The following is a 19,530-nucleotide window of genomic DNA, read 5'->3' as shown; positions in this document are numbered from 1 at the left end:
TAATGCTTCCAGGAACCATGTTGGGAATCAAAACAGCAGAGAAGCTGGTCGTAAAGTATTTCCACTACCCATGAAACTGAACTGCCATAAGATGACCATACCTTGAGAGAGATTCTCCTCTGACTGGTACCTTATGTTCCTGGTGTCAGACCTCATAGCATCCTCCACCCATTTTGTAAAGTTCAGAGGTCTAAACAAGGTGGAAGGCAATAAACAAACTGTTTGTATGATCCCATAAATGGTTGAAGACACTGAAATAAAGCCCCTGGTAAATTAAAACACAAACACTATACTCTACACAATTATTAATGAAAAGCTCTCTCACCTCATCCTGAACAAGATGGCTGGCTATCTTCACATGTAGGCATTCTTCAATACTTTAAAACTCCTAAACATATTTTTACTCCTAATGCATTCCAAACGCCTAAGTATCTTCCTACGTCAGTCTAAATATCCAATACGCTTGTTTAAAAATAATCTCCAAACACTTTCTCTTGCAAAAAAGAAAAGTGTGGGCAGGTTTGTATCCAAGCATTTCTAGACAGCAAAGGAATCTGTCCAGGGATTGTCTGTCTGATGGGGAGGAGAGGAGTTGAGGGGGCTGTAAACCTTTTGGAATTTGAAAACCCCACTTTAATTTAAATGGAATGTGCTTTTGTTCCCAAATTGATGGGCCTCGATCCAGAAGAGTTCAGGTGCAATAACTGTTACCAGATGGACAGCAAAAAGCAATGCAAAGAGGTGGCAAAAGAACAAATTTAGCTTTTCATTTCCTTAATAAAACTTTTCTCTCGTGGGGTTGTATCCCTTCCCAGGGACACTAGGGTGGGGTGGGGGAGATGGGTACTTTCACTCTAGGTTGTATCCCCATAGAACAAACAGGATTATTGTTAAAGTGCGATATTTGATATATTCTTGTGTATATTAGGCAAGACCCCCAGCTGGTCTAATTGATGTATCTGTTTATTTCAATGGATCCAAGTGGATCCAAGTGGTTTTCGATGTCTGAAGATCTATCCCTTTGCATAAAAGAACATTATAAGGTTCAATCCAGCAATGCACTTAAAACATTAGTCCCATTTATTTCAGTGGGACAACTCAAATTTTTATAGTTAAGCATGTGCTTAAATGCTTTTCTGGGTGGAGATCTAACTTTCCTTCGAATGTAAAGTACAAATCATTATTATTCATACAATGGCCAGTTTGTTCATAGCATCCTTCATACCACTGTATGCACAACAAAAGCTTTAGGCTGGGACTTTCATAGGTACCTAAAGGAATGAAGTACTCCATTCGCTTTTGGGCGCATCTACACAGGATGCTAACTACAGTAGCTGAATAATACTGTGCAGTAGCATGTCATAGCACAAACAGAGCTAATATGCTATTAAGCAGTATTATTAGGCTACTGCACAGTAGCAACACTAAAAAGGTGTTTGCTGGTGCTACTGCACAGTAACTTTGATTACTGCACATTTATTTAGTACTTGATTATACAAGTACTATATAAAGGCATGGTAACCACTACACAGTAGCATCTCGTGTAGATGTGCCCATTGGAATGTTAATTGAATTTGGGTGTCTAGTTCCATTAGGAAAAGTCTGAAAACTCCACCTCAGAATGTGAGAATGCTGTTATGGACTTGATTCCTATTCTGTGATCCCATGTTAATTGGCTTCAAGAATTAAGGAGTTTTAATGGAATGAAGAATCAGTTCTGTTGCATGGTGAACACAAGCCTTATCCCTAGATGTTGGAATGAGGAGAAAAGGATTTATAGTGTTTTTATTTGGGACCTTTACTGCTTGGATTAGACCTGAAAAAAATGGTTGACAAGAACAACAGGATTGGAATTATTTTGTACCTTATTGCACCATTAGCTTGGTATTGCCCTTCCTACTTGGTGAAAAACTTGGGAATTATAAAGTTAATCTATACATGCTTTGGGGGCCATTTCTGGATATGGTACTAAGGGCTGATGGTCTCTGGTTTCTGTGAATAAGTGTTGAGGAAAAAGTAATGAATGGAGCAAAGGGATGGGTGGTTTGCTGAGCAAACTGTAGTGGGTAGAGTGGAGAGTGGGAACAACTAAATTCCATCTTTGCTTAAGATGCCTTTTATATCCAGGACTGGTCTGAACAGGAACTGGATAGCTGCTTGGCTAAGTAACATGTCTCCATTCTTTCTGTACTAGTCTCCGATAGGTCTGTTCAACTCTAGGGCAACTGTAAACATCAATGATGTTTGCCTTCATTCCAATATTTCTTCAAAGCCTGTGTGCCACGTTGCGGTCTCCAGTGCTAGCAAAGTGAAACAAGGAGCTTACAGTTTAAGTGATTAGTGAGGAAAGGCAGATGTCCCATGCAAACTGAAGGGCTGATATTCAAAGTGTACCCATTGCACTGTGGGAGTCTCTTTCCATTACAAACTTCCGCCATGCAGGATGTTAACCAGCTCAGGTTTTTGCTTGATATTTCCATGGCTTGTCTTGCCTATAACTTTAAAGGGTTGGTTTTATTCAGCATATTTATATTCAGCAAATATGCTCAAGTGACAGACAGACTGAACAGAGACTGAGTCTTTCCACATCAATGTCATCCTGGGCATTTTTCAACTTTGCCTCTTGTGATGTGTTTCCTTGTTTCTTTTTATCCTCTGGAGGGGAACGGTGGGTTGGACTGTGCAAAGTTCAACCAAATGGGATGACAATGTACTATTGTCATCAAACATAGATTCATAGATCATTAGGGGCTGGAAGGGACCTTGTAATTCATCGGGTCCAGTCCCCTTGCACTAGACAGGAAAAGACAACTGGGGTCAAGTGACCCCAGTGAGGTGACTGTCCAGTCTCCTTTTGAAGATTTCCAGGGCAGGTGACTGGACCACCATTGGAGGGAGTTTATTCCACAGTCTGGACACCCTGACTGTGAAGGAGTTTTTCCTGGAACTGATCCTGAAGCTGCCTTCCAGGGGTTTGTATTCATTGCTCCTGGTCTTCCCCAGGGGTGCCCTGGTGAACAGCTGTTCACCAAGTTTTTGATGTACTCCCCTGATGAAGTGGTAAGCTGCTACCAAGTCCCTTCTCAGCCTTCTCTTCGGTAGGCTGAAGAGGCCCAAGTCCTTCAGCCTCTCCTCATATGGCTGGTCTTGCAAGTCCCTGATCATACGTGGCTCTTTTCTGGACCCTCTCAAGTTTTTCCACGTCCTCGTTGAAGTGAGGCACCCAGAACTGGATGCGGTACTCCAGCTGTGGTCTCACCAGTGCGGACTACAGTGGGAGTATCACTGTCTTAGTTTTGCATGAGATGCAACAGTTAATGCATGCCAGCATGCTGCTTGCCCTGCTGGCTACAGCATTGCACTGCCGGCTCATGTTCATGCAATGGTCGATCACTACCCCTAGGTCCCTTTCAGCAGTGGTGCAAGTCAAATTGTTGCCACCAAGCCTGTAGGTATGTTGAGGATTGTTTGCCCCCAGATGGAGCACCTTACACTTCTGAGTGTTGAACTTCATCTGGTTCTGGTTCACCCAACTCTCCAGTCTGTCCAGATCTGCCTGTATCTGCAACCTATCTTCTGACATGAACATGCCCACCCATAACTTGGTGTTATCCACAAACCTGGCCAGTGAGCTTTTCACCACCGCATCCAGATCATTGATAAAGATGTTGAAAAGCACTGGTCCAAGCACAGACCCATGAGGGACACCACTGGCTACTTCTCGCCAGAATGACACAGATCCATTCATGAGAACTCTCTGGGTCCTACCATGCAGCCAGTTTTCCACCCACTGAACTGTTGAGCAGTTAAGCCCACAATCTTCCAATTTTTCTGCAAAGACATCATGGGATACTAGATCAAAAGCCTTTTGGAAGTCTAGATATATACTGTTGACCTTCTCTCCTGTGTCCAGGTGGTGAGAGACCTGTTCGTATCATTCCAACCATGCCCCCTGTGATCCTTATCTTGATTGTCTTTCCCCTTTGTCCAGTGAAATACTGAAGCAACGTGGGCATTCAGGAGTTCATTTTTTCCGTAAGTGTCCATTACCAGCGGTCCCAAGGTGTTAAGCAGGGACCCCACACTTGCATTTGTTTTCCTGCTGCTCCCTACATATCTAAAGAAGGACTTCTTATTGCCCTTGACTCCCTTGGCTAACATAAACTCCCTTGGCTAACTTAGTCCTCTTTGAGGACTGTCCCTAGCTTCCACTATGTGTATGTTTCTTTTTTCTTTTTCAAGAGGACCATGATGTCCCTATTGAGCCAGGAGGGCTTGCCAGCCCATTCTGCTACCTTTCCTCTTCATGGGAATGGCTTTCTTTTGTGCTTCAAGGATCATGTCTTTGAGGAATGACCACTCTTCATGCACCCCACTCGCCTTCCATCTCTGGTCCCGCATCACCTCCCCTACTAATGCCCAGAGTCTGTTGAAGTCAGCATTTTTGAAGTCCCGGACTTCAATCCTGCTAGTTGATTTGTCAACCTTGCAGCAGACAGTGAACCTGATGAGCTCATGGTCACTGTTGCCCAGGCTACCCTCAATGTTCAAGCCACAAACCAGATCATATAAGTAGGTGCTAAAGTGTAACATGCTAAAGCTTCTGCTGGAAATGTGACATGGTAAAGAGAACTTGTTTTCCACTTATTGGAGATGGGCCAATTATCTATTTAGTATGTGGGTTTAACCTGTTCTTCTTGTGAACCAATCATAATTTTCCTAATTTTGTTTGTTAGTGTATTTCATAGTTTAGTTGTTCATAATTGGTTGAATCACTAACCCAAACAATTTCCATGGAATCCCACAAATCCAAGGCTAGGTTTATTCATAAATTCTGTGTGATCCATCACCAATTCCCCATAACTTTGTTTCTGCTCCTTGGTTGATGTGCATTGCTATTTTAAAGAGTAAAATAATAAATGACAGATAGTGAATAATAAGTTGTTAACACTTATGTGCACATTAAGGTCCTGATCCAAATTCCATGGAAGTCGATGAAAAGAATCCCATATAGTTAAATGGGTCTATACGAGGCCCTGAAAACCTTTTTCCTCATAAGTAAAAATGTACCATATTCACTTGAATACAAGTCAAGAATTTTCCCCCTAATTAGCAAAAGTGCTCCTTGTCTTACATTCACATAAAAGGATACCTCACTAGATACATTCCCTATCATTAAACTGCTACTAAAGCAACATGTACTCAGTAATGGAAATTAACTAAGAAGTTGATTAAATACAGGCAATACCAAGCAGGGGTGACTGGTGTCTTCTGAGTCTGGGCAAGGCACAATTGCAGACAGGAAACTGTGGATGGGAAGTGGCTGGCTCAGCAAACTGCAGACCACCAGCCAGAACACAGGTAAAACTACCTTCATCCCCAGGGGGCGGGGGGGAGGTGCTCAAACCAGGACTGCTGCAGGCCCTGTGGGAGGAGCCACAGCTTCTCTGCCTGGCTCTATGGGGCTGCAGTTTGCTGTCCTGAGTGGTGCTGAATTGGGGGCCTATCTCGGCCGGGGGGGCACATGCCCCACATGCAAGTCACCTGTGACACCAAGCATGACTAAAATGTTTTAGAGTAGTGCCCACTGACAGTACAGTCCCCCTCAGCACTGGCTCTTTTTCAAGTCATGTTGAGCTACTATGTTGCATATATTTCTACTTTCTCTTTGCAGAGCTGTGCCTTTCTTTTCCATTTGCAGTGATTCCTGTTTCTTCACCAGCCTTAAATGTCTGGCAAACATCACCAAATGGGCCCCCAAACAGTTTGCCTAGAACCCCTCTGTTGCCACCTCTCTCAGCCTGTTGCATATGATTAGTGTGATCCCAGTGTCCATGAAAGGAAGCTGGACCAGACTGCCCAATGCCTCATCTGTATATAATTTTTTGGAGGATCGCAGGCCTCATGACAAGAACACTTGGTTCCAGTCATGAGTGTATGTGTGTGGAGGGCAGCTAATTAGCATATGGATCCTTTGTGGGGAGTGTCTGGATGCTGGAGCTATCTCATAGCTCAGCACGCACATACAGAACACTGCTGAGTTATGGGATCACCATAGCTTGAAATGCTGTTGACTTTGATGGGGCCCAGCCCAATTAACTATATACTGAATCCTGAGCCTTTTGGCTTTGGATTAATATCATGCATAGTTTGGCCTCTGAATTGCCTTAGAGCCAACAGCTTCCGAAGTTGCCTGGAATGAGTCGTCAGTGTGACGAAGCCATCAGAAAAGCTAATGGCACTTTATCGTGCATCAGCAGATGCATGATGAACAGATCCAAGGAGGTGATACTTCCCCTCTATCGGGCGCTGGTCAGACCGCAGTTGGAATACTGCATTCAATTTTGGGTGCCACACTTCAAGAGAGATGTGGATAACCTGGAGAGGGTCCAGAGAAGGGCCACTCATATGGTTAAGGGCTTGCAGGCCAAGCCCTATGAGGAGAGACTGGGGCACCTGGACCTCTTCAGCCTCCGCAAGAGAAGGTTGAGAAGCGACCTTGTGGCTGCCTGTAAGTTCATCACGGGGGCACAGAAGGGAATTGGTGAGGTTTTATTCACCAAGGCGCCCTTGGGGGTTACAAGGCATTTCCTGGGGGAAATACAAAAATAAAAAAATATAATACAATTATCCTAGCTCAGACATTCTCAAAAGTTTGGTCCAAATGGTATGTGTTTTGTAGTAGGTAAGAATTGCCTGGAATGGTTGTATTCTGCTCTAATGGGTGATATGTGAAATGTGAAAATCCTGCTCATGGAAATCTACCTGTCAGAGCTAGTCCAATTTTTTCCAGTTGAACAGTTTTCCAGCAGGGGGATATGCTGATTTGACAAAACTGAAGAGCTCTGGAAAACTATATCAGTTGTGGCAGCAATATGGTATTGATGGCACTATCAGCATGATTGTGTTTTGGTCAGGTCAAAGTGGCATTGATAAAGTTGAACTGCTTTGTTTTGATAGTAGAGGTGCTTGTGACTGTAACACAGGACTAGATCAAATGTTCCAAGAGGCCCCTTCAGTTCTCTGACTTACATTGCTATGGTATTTTCATTTTATTAACCATCTGATCCCTACCTATCTGGCTGCTTACATAAGCCTAATTACCATAGTATCCATGGACTTTATAGATTCATAGATTCATAGATGTTAGGGTCAGAAGGAACCTCAATAGACCATCGAGTCCGACCCCCTGCATAAGCAGGAAAGAGTGCTGGGTCTAGATGACCCCAGCTAGATACTCATCTAACCTCCTCTTGAAGACCCCCAGAGTAGGGGAGAGCACCACCTCCCTTGGGAGCCCGTTCCAGACCTTGGCCACTCGAACTGTGAAGAAGTTCTTCCTAATGTCCAATCTAAATCTGCTCTCTGCTAGCTTGTGGCCATTGTTTCTTGTAACCCCCGGGGGCACCTTGGTGAATAAATACTCACCGATTCCCTTCTCTGCCCCCGTGATGAACTTATAGGCAGCCACAAGGTCGCCTCTCAACCTTCTCTTGCGGAGGCTGAAAAGGTCCAGTTTCTCTAGTCTCTCGTCGTAGGGCTTGGTCTGCAGGCCCTTAACCATATGAGTGGCCCTTCTCTGGACCCTCTCCAGGTTATCCGCATCCTTCTTGAAGTGTGGCGCCCAGAATTGCACGCAGTACTCCAACTGCGGTCTGACCAGCGCCCGATAGAGGGGAAGTATCACCTCCTTGGACCTATTCGTCATGCATCTGCTGATGCACGATAAAGTGCCATTGGCTTTTCTGATGGCTTCGTCACACTGCCGGCTCATGTTCATCTTGGAGTCCACTAGGACTCCAAGATCCCTTTCCACTTCCGTGCCACCCAGAAGGTCATTTCCTAGGCTGTAGGTGTGCTGGACATTTTTCCTCCCTAGGTGCAGCACTTTGCATTTCTCCTTGTTGGACTGCATTCTGTTGTTTTCTGCCCACTTGTCCAACCTGTCCAGGTCTGCTTGCAGCTGTTCCCTGCCCTCCGGCGTGTCCACTTCTCCCCATAGCTTTGTGTCATCTGCAAACTTGGACAGAGTACATTTCACTCCCTCGTCCAAGTCACTGATGAAGACATTGAAGAGTATCGGTCCAAGGACCGAGCCCTGCGGGACCCCACTGCCCACACCCTTCCAGGTCAAAACCGACCCATCTACCATGACTCTCTGGGTGCGACCCTCTAGCCAATTCGCCACCCACTGGACTGTGCAGTCATCCAAGTCACAGCCTCTTAACTTGTTCACCAGTATGGGGTGGGATACCGTATCGAAGGCCTTCCTGAAGTCTAAGTATACGACATCCACCCCTCCTTCTGTGTCCAGGCGTTTCGTAACCTGGTCATAAAAAGAGACTAGATTGGTCAGGCACGATCTGCCTGCCACAAACCCGTGCTGGTTCCCCCCTCAGCATAATTTGTCCTGCCAGGCTCTCACAAATGTGAGCCTTGATAATTTTTTCAAAGACTTTGCCAAGGATGGAGGTGAGACTGACTGGCCTATAGTTGCCCGGGTCCTCCTTCCTCCCCTTTTTGAAAATGGGGACCATGTTGGCCCTTTTCCAGTCCTCCAGGACTTGGCCCGTGCACCACGAGCATTCGAATATTCCCGCCAGTGGCTCTGCAATGATGTTGGCCAGTGCCTTCAGCACCCTCGGATGGAGCTCATCCGGGCCTGCCGACTTAAAGGCATCCAGTTCTTCCAAGTGACTCTGCACCGTCTCAGGGTCTACACATGGTAGTCTGGCGCCTTGCTGCTGCCTCTCTACAACCCCAGTGAGAGACTTGTCGTGTCCCTCGCTTAGGAACACTGAGGCAAAGAACTCGTTGAGGAGTTCAGCCTTGTCCCCCCTGTCCGTCACCAATTGTTTCTGCCCATTTAGCACGGGTCCTATTCCTCCCTGGGTCTTCCTTTTACTCCCTATATATCTAAAAAACAATTTCTTGTTGTCTTTTACTTGGGTTGCCATCCTCAGCTCCATGGTAGCTTTGGCCCATCTAACTGCCTCCCTACAAGCACGAGCAGAGGAGGTATATTCATCTTTGGTGATCTCTCCCTGTTTCCACTTTTTATGTGCTCCCCTTTTGGCCCTTAGGCTGCCCTGGATTTCTGTGGTCAGCCATGGAAGCCTCCTGGCCCCTTTCCCTCTTTTGCCTCGCTCGGGGATCATCTTGCTTTGTGCCTGAAGGATTGTTTCCTTAAGGCACAGCCACCCTTCTTAGGCTCCCATCCCTTCAAAACTCCTACTCTGCAGTGTGTCCTTGACTAATCGCCTGAGTTCATTGAGATCAGCTTTCCTAAAGTCTAGCACTTTCACCCTACTAGTTACCTTACCCACTCGATGTTTTATGGTGAATTCTATTATTAGGTGATCACTGTCCCCCAGATGGCTACCGATCTGGAGGTCCCCTACCATGTCATCCCCCGTTGCCAATACCAGATCCAGTATGGCATTCCCCCTAGTGGGACCGTGTACCTCCTGTGTCAGGTGGAGGTCCTGTACACAGGTTAGAAACCTGCGTGAGCGGTGGGACTTTGCTGTCTGTGACTCCCAGCAGACGTCCGGGTAGTTTAGGTCCCCCATGACTACCGCCTCTTTAGCTTTTATGGTCTCCGAGAGTTGCCTCAGGAGCCCCAAATCTCTTTCTTCCCCTTGATGTGGGGGTCTGTAGCAGACCCCTACCACCAAATCCCTTTCTCCTTGCCCCACATGTAGCCTAACCCACAATCCTTCTACTTCCTCATCCTTGGATTCTGTCTTGATGAGGGTTGATGTATTTTGCTCACTGACATAGAGCGCAACCCCTCCCCCTTTCTTCCCCGACCTGTCCTTTCTGTACAATCTATTGCCCTCAATATGTACCGCCCAGTTGTGGGATGAGTCCCACCAGGTTTCCGTTAGCCCCACTAAGTCATAGGTGTTTAGTGCAAGCAGGAGCGCTAGTTCATCCTGCTTGTTTCCCATGCTCCTAGCATTAGTATATAGGCACTTGAGCCCTGCGACTGGTGCCTTTGCTGCCCCCCCACTCCGAGTCCCAAGGGGCCCATTGTTTCTTACCTTCTTGTTTCTTACCTGTGCTGTAGTGCTGGTCTCCCCATGGCTTTCAGGTTTCCAATGCTCTCTTTCTTCAGGCTGGGCTGTCCTTGTGGGTGCCACATGGCTTGGTGGTCCACAGCTTCCCCCGCCCTCATATTCCCCTCCCCCTGACGAGCCTAGTTTAAAGCCCACCGGAGGAGATCCGCCAACCTAGAAGAAAACACACGCTTACCTTTGGGGGACAGGTGAAGCCCATTCCAGCTGAGCATGTCCCTCGTTGTAATGTGTGGGTCGTTGTCCAGGAAGCCGAAGCCTGCCTCAAGACACCACTGCCGAAGCCGCCAGTTGGTTTCTCAGATGCAGTTCTCATGCCGTCTTCCGCGTCCAGTCACTGGTAGGATGGAAGAGAATACCACCTGTGCACCGAACTCCTTCAGCACGCCGCCCAGAGCACTGTAGTCCACCATCAGGTGATCGGGGGTTCTCCTGGCCGCATCATTAGTACCCACATGGACTAGGATCATGGGGTAGTAATCGGTGGGCTTGATCCTGGCCTGGATTACCTCCGTCACATCCCGAATCTTTGCTCCAGGGAGGCAGTAGACCTCTCGTGCTGAGGGGTCCTGGCGACAGATGGGCCCTTCCATACCTCTCAGGATGGAGTCGCCTATGACGAGCACTCGTTGCCTCCTCCTCTGGGTCCTCTTGGATCTCTTGACCTGTTCGGAGTGTGAAGAATGTGGTGTTTCTTCCTGCCCAAGGGTTTCCTCCTCCCCTTCCATCTCCTGCAGGGTTGCCAGTGCCTCGTACCTGTTCACCAGTCGGACTGGAGAAGCTGGTACCGGTTCGCTGCGAGTTGCTCCTGTCCTGGCTGTGACCGTCTGCCACTCTGCTGTGGAGGGCGTTCCCCGGGCTGCTTCTTCCTTCAGTGCCTGGGCCTGCAGGGAAAGGAAATAACTGTCAATTTCATCCTCCACCTCCCTGATCCCCCTCAGCCTGCTAACCTCCACCCGGAGCTCCCTCACCTGCGCCTCCAGAGCCCTAAGACGGGCACCTGCCGGACAGGTGTGGGGGCCCCCAATCTCTGCCCCCCCCGGCCCTGCTGGGGATCCCCCACAGGCCAGGAGGTAGGGGGACATCAGCTCCCCCATGGGCTCAGTCTGGGTGGAGGCCTCAGACCAGCCCCGGTTAGCTTTGTCCCCCTGGGCAGAGGCCCTAGCAGCACTCCTCGTAGACACCATTCTGAGCTGCTGTTTGTAGATCTGTGTGGTGTCTACGCCCTACCCCTATAGGAGTCTCACTCCTGGCCCACTCCTTTATGATCAAGATTCAGTTGTTTTAGTGACCCTGTGAAATAGGGACTTAAAAGCTGATGTGCATTGCCCTAGTTCATACAAAAAGTTTGTAGTTGAGTTGGGAATCGAATGCAAAGAACTGAACATGGGTCCCCTGAAGCCTAGGCCCACTGGTCTGTCTACTATACAGTAAGAGTAATATTTATGTCAGTAAATCTATCATGCCCCACAGTCAGAGGCCTGATAATCAATCAAATAAGATGTGAAAAGCGTGATCGCACATTTCAAAATATTGTGCATGTTCACATAGTTAAGGACTGTTGAACAGCTGATGTGTGCCAATCTGATATAAAATAGGTCAGTACCTTCAATCCATGTACCTGGCAGATATATACAATAGCAAATGGGGATGTCCAGGAATAGAGGAATTACAAAGCAGTTCCCAGGTTTGTATTCAGGAAATCAGTACAACAGGGAGCAGAGAGACGGTTTAACATAGCCTATAAAGCGGGCCTAATAGAATATATCAAATTACTGAGGACTGTTTGACTGTGATCCATAATGACATGAAGGCAGTGTTTCTTGAAACCAGTTAGTCTGACTCTAATGTATTCAACACAATCAAAGAAATCACTTGAGTGTCCTTTATAAAAAGCTCTATGCTAGCTGACTATGGCTGTCTGTCAGCAGATGGTAGTGCAGCATGAAATGAGGCCAGTGGATTCAGTCCATGCCTTTGTTTGATATATAAAATAGCATGTGTAGTTATAAATGAAATAGAAGAATATTTGAAGAACATCTCACTCTTCAAGCCAGAGCCCCAGTGCAGAGGCAATTAAATGACTCTGATAAGTACCCTTTTCAACCTTTGTAGCTAGGACTGTGTAAAGACATAAGCCTGCAATTTCCATTCCTTGAATGTATCAAGAGAACTTTGAATTGGAAGACTATTAGCTGCAAATGATATGTTGTTTTGCCCTTTCTCTTTCAGAAGGGAAAGTAGCTTATTAAAAATCCAAGGTTCATGCATGCAGCTAAATATAGTAAACTCTGAGGTGCAAAAGAAGTCAGGAAAAGTTTAAAAAAAACTTCCCAAGCCTGCTGATTCCCTACTAACACTCTCTGGATATGTCTACACTGAGCACATCTACACATTCATTAATTCACAGTAGTTACTGCACATTTAATTTAGTACTTGCTTAATGAAGTTCCAACTAAATGCACAGTAACTAGAGTTTCCACTGCTCGGTAGCACTGGCGCACAGTTTTTTAGTGACACCTACTGCACAGTAGCATATTGGCATGGTTTTTGCCCAGCATACTACTGTACAGTATTATTAGGCTACTGTACATTAAGTGTGTAGACACTTAATATGAACAAAAGGTCCAACTGCAGCTCAGGCAAACATACCTGAGCTAGGTGTGAACTAGTTAGCTTGGGCAATGACAACAGTATACCCCCCAGTCTGTGCTCAGCTCCAAGCTCCTGCAGCCATGCCACTATCAGTACCACGGTAGCTAGTCTTAAAACTTGCTTAGGCTTGTCTATACAAGCTGTATTTACATCTTTGCATTGCAGCATGGATGTTCCTTTTCTCTCACTACATCTCTGGGAGCAGCAATCTCTAGTGATCTTTAAGCATTCTTTCTGGTATTCCAAACAGGACTAAATGAAACAAAACCATGTGGGTTGGACTTTTGTACACTTGTGCTCACTTCATATTAAGGTAGGTGTGATTTTAAAGTGGACTATGATAAATAGGAATGAAACATTCAATCTGGATTAAAAATAACCACACATTGAGGCAATCAGGAGTTTGATTGAAGTTATTCTTGAAGAATGCCCATCTGTAGACAAACTCTAAGCTCACATAAGGCAAACAATGATTTGTTTCATAGTTTCATAGTCGGTAGGGTCGGAAGGGACCTGAGCAGATCATCAAGTCCGACCCCCTGCCATGGGCAGGAAAAAGTACTGGGGTCAAATGACCCCAGCAAGGCGTTTGTCTAACCTCCTCTTAAAGACCCCCAGGGTAGGAGCCAGCACCACTTCACTTGGAAGTTGGTTCCACATCCTAGCCACCCTGACAATGAAGTAGCGCCTCCTGATCTCTAGTCTGAATCTACCCTCTGCCAGCTTGTGACCGTTATTTCTTGTCACTCCTGGTAGTGCTCGGGGGAACAGGGACTCCCCCAATGCCTGCTGGTCCTCTCTGACTAGTTTGTAACAGGCCACTAGATCCCCCCTCAGCCTTCTCTTGTGGAGGCTGAACAGGTTCAGGTTGTGTAGCCTCTCATCGTAGGGCCTGCTCTGCTGCCCCCTGATCATGCAGGTGGCCCTTCTCTGGACACTCTCCATGCTGTCCACATCCCTCCTGAAGTGCGGCGCCCAGAACTGGACACAGTACTCCAACTGCAGCCTGACCAGTGTCATATAGAGAGGGAGGATCACCTCCTTGGACCTGCTTGAGATGCATCTGTGGATGCATGACAAGGTGTGGTTGGCCTTCCTGGCCGTGTCCCCACGCTATCAGCCCATGTTAATTTTGGCATCAATAATGACTCCAAGATCCTTTTCTGCCTCTGCACTGATGAGAGGGGAGTTCCCCAGCCTTTAGGTCTGCTGCTGGTTCTTCCTCCCCAGGTGCAGCACCTTGCACTTGTCAGTGTTGAAACCCATCCTGTTCTCATCTGCCCACCCCTGTAACCTGTCTAGGTCCGATTGCAGCCTATTCCTCCCTTCTAGCATTCCCACATCCCCCCATATCTTAGTATTGTCAGCAAATTTGAACAGGGTGCTTTTTACCCCCTTGTCCAAGTCACTGATGAAGATGTTGAACAGTGCGGGTCCGAGGACCGAGCCCTGGGGGACACCACAGCCTACATCCCTCCAGGTTGAAAATGCCCTGTCCACCACCACTCTCTGGGTGCGGCCCTCCAGCCAGTTAGTGACCCATCTGACTGTGTAGGTGTCAACGCCACAGTCCCCTAGTTTTTTAATGAAAATGGGGTGAGAGACAGTGTCGAAGGCCTTCCTGAAGTCCAGAAAGACTACGTCTACTGCTACCCCTGCATCTAAGGATTTTGTGACCTGGTCATAGAAGGCCACCAGGTTGGTCTGACAGGACCTGCCTCTAATGAACCCATGTTGGTTGCCCCTAAGTATAACCTCCCTTGCTGACCCGTCGTGGACATGCACCAGGATAATTCTCTCAAAAAGCTTACCCAGGATCGAGGTAAGACTAACTGGCCTATAGTTCCCTGGGTCCTCCTTCCTCCCTTTTTTGAAAATGAGAACCACATTGGCCCTTTTCCAGTCCTCTGGCACCACACCAGAGCACCATGAGTGCTCGTAAAGCTGTGCCAGGGGTCCCGCAATAACCTCTGCTAATTCCCTCAGCACTCTGGGGTGGAGATCGTCAGGACCAGCTGATTTAAATACGTCCAGTCCCTCCAGAAGTTCCCTGACTAGGTCCTCACTGACCCTAGGCCTAGGTGCGATGTGATGAATGACTACTAGTAGTGGGCAGCATAGAAAATAGAGGTGTGCGAAGCAGGCTGTATTCGATTTGGATTTGGATTCGGCCCAATTCAGGGGACAGTGATTTGATTTATTGATTTGGATCACTGTCCTGAATTGATTCGGCTGAATTGGAATCTGAAGATTCGATGCTGATTCAGAGAATCAGCAACTTGACCATAAGCACAGCTTTAAATGTTTTTTATACATATCTCAAGGTACCAGGCATGGCTCATGAACACTGAGATGGTGGGGCAGATGGAGCATACCACAGGAGCGCGGGGGGGTCCCTTGCATGCTAAGTGGTGGACCCCATCTCCTCCCCCCAGCTCAGTGATCAGCCATGGGGGGACCCCGGGTACTCCCCCAGACCCAGGAGGCACCAGTAGCTGGGGGGGGGGAGGATGTGTTCCCCGGTGGACCCGGAAGTGGACCGGAAGTACTTCTGGTCCACTTCTGGGTCTGCTGCCGAGCGCGCTGGAGACCCTTCCATGGGACGCTCCATCTGCCCCACCATCTCAGCATCCACAAGCCACCTGGTACCTTGAGGTATGTAGAAAAAACCTTTAAAGCTGTGTCTATGTCTGAATTGTCGAATCTCTCAGAATCGATTTGGAGGGTTCTGATTCAATTTGGGGAGATTAAAGGGTCTCCTGATTTGATTTGGATTTAGAGATCTGGCCACCGAATTGGGCCAACTCTCTACCAGATCAAATCAGTGACTGAAGCTTCGTGCAGCCCTAATGGACAAAGCATTAGCAAAATTTAGTTTGCATTCCTAACTCATTGAGCAATGAGCAAGACTGAAAAGCAAACAAAAGTTCATTTGTCTACAGAGAGGTAAAGATTTCAAACCCATTTGTGGATAATTCATAAGAAAGTGCAAGATTAGTGCAATAAATTGCAGATGAAATGTTCACTTAATTCTAAGTAAATATTGCAATGCAGTGGAAACCAGTCTTGCCCCCACTAACTGCATGATGGCAGGAACCAGAGGACAACAGTTCAGTTCCCATCATCTCTGAGGCCCATGCCATTTGTTCAGTATTCTAGACTAATTATGCAGAGGGAATAGGCCATTTCAGTTCCATTACAATACAGTGAAACTGTTAATTGGCAATGCATAGGGGGTGCACGTGGCTGCATGTGCACCCCCTAAGCTTAGCGGTACACCCCCTGTGAAAAGGCACCACCGACACTGCCTGTGGGCAGTCATCCCACCCCCAATGCAGACACTGACCTCAAAAATCTATGAATCTGTAAATCTATATGAATACATGAAAATTGTGTGTTTAAAAGTTTAATCCTAGTGATCAGGATGTTGATGTTTTTACCTCATTTCGAAAGCGACAGATGTAGCAATTAGCTGGGTATAAAAATAAGATACCAGTGCTAGTAACTTAGGACTGAAAGGCTCATCAAATCCAGGCCCCTGCAATCGCAGGCTGTTCATCAAGCTCCATCTTAAAATTAATTCACTTGTTTGCCTCTACAGCTACTGTTCCTCTTGGAGGGCTCTTCCAACACTTCACTTTTCCAATTATCTCTCATTCTAGATGATCAATTGAACTCAGAAGAGAAGAAGAAAAGAAAGCAGAGGAGAAACAGGACCACCTTCAATAGCAGCCAACTTCAGGCATTAGAAAGAGTCTTTGAGAGGACACACTACCCCGATGCCTTTGTACGAGAAGACCTTGCACGCAGAGTCAACCTCACTGAAGCCAGAGTTCAGGTAATTAACACCAGCAGCCAAACTCAGCTTTCACTCAAACTCCTCTCACCCAGGTACTGTCATCATCCATGGCTGTAGAATTCAGGCAGGTGGCATTTGGGTCAGTGAGGTGCAAGAATGCAGGAACTGAATGAACTACTAGAGTAGAAGTTTTCCTATCATTAAGGCTCTCAAATACACAGATGACACAGAAATCTTGAAAAGTCCCATTATATTTAATAGGGTCAAAGTAGGGGAGTTATATTGAAATCATGTAGGATGATGATGATACTACAGTAGACCTCAGAGACCCCAGATCAAGACTGAGTCCACAAAGAGACTTGCATCATACACTTTCATACACGTACAAGGGACAGAATTGTCAGACATGCCTGAGATGCTGAAGTTCCTTTTACACAAGAGACTTGGTTTATGTCTGCTCTGTAGTCATTGCTTTGTTGGTGGCTTGTACAGGCAAACCTGAGTTAGCTAGCTTAAATATAGTTAGCTCAGGCACCATTACTAGTATAATCACAGCAGGATGGAGTTCAGAGTGGACTGCAAGACCCAAACAAGACTGCTCAATAAATACTCCAATGAGCTCCATGCAGCCAGTAGCAAAGGACCTGCCACACAGTAATTTTAGGTGGCTTCTGAAGCTCTTAACCCTTGGATTTGCTGCACATTAACCTTTTAAGTGTCTTACAGCACTCATGATTCAGTTTAAAGTTATGCCACTCCTGGACGGGATTATTTCTAATCTGCATAACCTTACTCCTGTTCCATTAAGGTACAGACAATGTCCACAGCTGTTACACCCAAGTTGTAGTCCTCCATCATCCCAGGATGCAGTGTTCCCTCCTGAGTTAGGGCAGGGATGCCAGGGTGCAGTGGGCCTGGGCAAGGTGCCTCTGCCCCACTGCTCCCAACAGGAAAGCCAATGCTACAGCCCTGGAGTATTTGGTGACTACAATGCCTCCTGGACTGTCTCACTGCACCAAATGCCCAATCACACTCGGACCACAGTGTCTGTGTGGGGCAGCAGGCTGGTGCTCACCCCTCTCACTGACCCATGGTTGAAACTGTGCCCAGCCCCACAGTCTGCTGCAGTGCATCCCCTGACCAGTGTCTGTGCCCCCAGGACTGGATACATGCCTTGGTGGGGCCAAATGTCTGGAGCAGTGTGGAGCTTGGCAGTTGCAACGTGGCAGCCCAAGGCCAGTTCCTGCTGACCTCCTACTCATCCAGGCTCTGCAGGGTCTGGCCTCTGGCTCCCCCCATCTAGCTTGTCTAGCAGCAGCTGTAATGGGCAGATGCCTGAGGCCCCTGAACTCCCTGGGGGCAGGTACAGGGATGGGACTTCCCAGGCTTGGGAGGCAGCTGTGAGTAATGCAGCCTTCCTGCCTGCCCTGTGCAGCCTCAGCCTGGACGGGCAGTGCTGAGCCCCATGCTCCATGCCTGGTGCTACCTGGCTGCTACAGGGGGTTCAGGGACTTCAAATGCCTGCCAATCACAGCTGCTGCTGGGCGAGCCAGGTGGAGGGAGCTGGTGGCTGGACCCTGCACAGCCTGGCAGAGCACAGGGTCAGTATGAACCAGCCTAGGACTGCCAAACTGCAGCCGCTGAGCTCTACCATTCTCCAGCCACTTGACACATGCCTGGGTCCTGGGGGCCCAATCCTTTTTCTTTTCCAGAGCTTTCCCCCCATGCTACCATCAGCTGGACTGCTGGCCAGCTGGCTGCACCTGAGTTCTGAGGGGCCCAATCTTTTCTGGAGCTCAGGTAGTGCCCAGCTGGGTGGCAACCCAGGCAGGGGCAGTGCAGCAGAGCAGGCTCTGGAGAAATAAAGAAACAGGCCATTTGGAGCTCAAGCAGTGAGCTGGTCTGGGCAGCAGTGGGAGGCATTGTGGTCACCAGGCACTCTGGGGCTGTGGCACTTGCTCCATCTGGCAGAAGCAATGAGTTGGTCCTTCCCCTAGCTTCTAGTCCTGCTCCTTCTCCCTAAGCCTCTAGTGATAAGTCACAGCTGTGCAAGTGCAAGACAGCCAGAGATGGTTTTTCACCTTATGGTGTGACTGCTCCACTAAAACAAACAACAGTGAGCCTATTAACATTTGTTCAGCTTACAGCCTAAGGTGTGACAAGGCCCCAAGTTTGCTAGTTTAAAGGCAGACCTTGTCCACAATTCCTGCCTCTGCCACCAGAAGTTTGTGCAGCAGAGAGCAGCTGCTGCTGCTCAACTATCAGAATATATATGTACTCATGAGCTTTTGGCAGCTCTACTACAGCAGATGTTTGAAGGGTGTGTAGTACATCCAGGGAAGTCACCAGCTGCTGAAGGGACCATGACAGCCAACAGAAGAGGCTGTAGAGTCCACACACACCATTGGATGACTGCTGGATGGCAGCAGAAGATCTACTCTATTCAGCAGGGGTGGTGTAACTTGGACATCAGAAAGGAGTCTTCTGTCTTCATAGACTTGTTTTAAGTTTTTTATACTGGCGAAACACTAGTGTAGACTATGCCTTAGCTGAGATGTGTCTGCATGAGAAAACAGTCACCGTGGTGCAAACATACCCTTAGCAATGAGGAGCATAAATCTCACTGAAAGTCAATGGGACTCTAATTCCTAAAGCTTAAGTTACTTTTGAAAATGAGACAGGCTCTGAATGCACTTAAATGCTCTTGAACATTCTTCCCTCAGGAAGTTTGTAGTCTATCCTCCCAAAATCAAGAGAATTAATAGAGAGTTACTATCCTGGCAGAGAGAGAGCTTTCTAGCCAGCCTATGGAATCCTATCTCAGGGAGAGAGCTTCCAACTAAGTTTTGTGGCATGTTCCATAAAGGAAACACATTGCAAGCCATATTTGCCTTAGACATTAGAAAAAGCTCACTAGGGTTTTGGAGATGGTGTCCACTTTTGCAATCAGATTTATGTTACAGGCAAGTTTCCAAGTCAAGAAGCCTTCTCCAAAGT

The 19,530-nt window shown here is 47.4% G+C and overlaps 1 protein-coding gene across 2 annotated transcripts in view; it reads left to right on the top strand.

Moving 5' to 3' along the window:
• Positions 1-19,530, top strand: part of PRRX1 (paired related homeobox 1) — an 87,306-nt gene that overhangs the window by 56,541 nt on the left and 11,235 nt on the right. For both annotated transcript variants that reach the window (XM_014595986.3, XM_019500303.2), the window contains exon 2: positions 16,397-16,572. In XM_014595986.3, coding sequence (XP_014451472.1) covers positions 16,397-16,572 — 176 coding nt within the window. The remainder of the gene's footprint in view (positions 1-16,396; positions 16,573-19,530) is intronic.

The sequence above is a fragment of the Alligator mississippiensis genome, chromosome 5 (genome assembly GCF_030867095.1).
Source record: "Alligator mississippiensis isolate rAllMis1 chromosome 5, rAllMis1, whole genome shotgun sequence".
Lineage (NCBI taxonomy): Eukaryota > Metazoa > Chordata > Crocodylia > Alligatoridae > Alligator > Alligator mississippiensis.
Note: the sequence above shows the minus strand (reverse complement) of the source record. Positions and strands in the feature narration are given on the sequence as shown.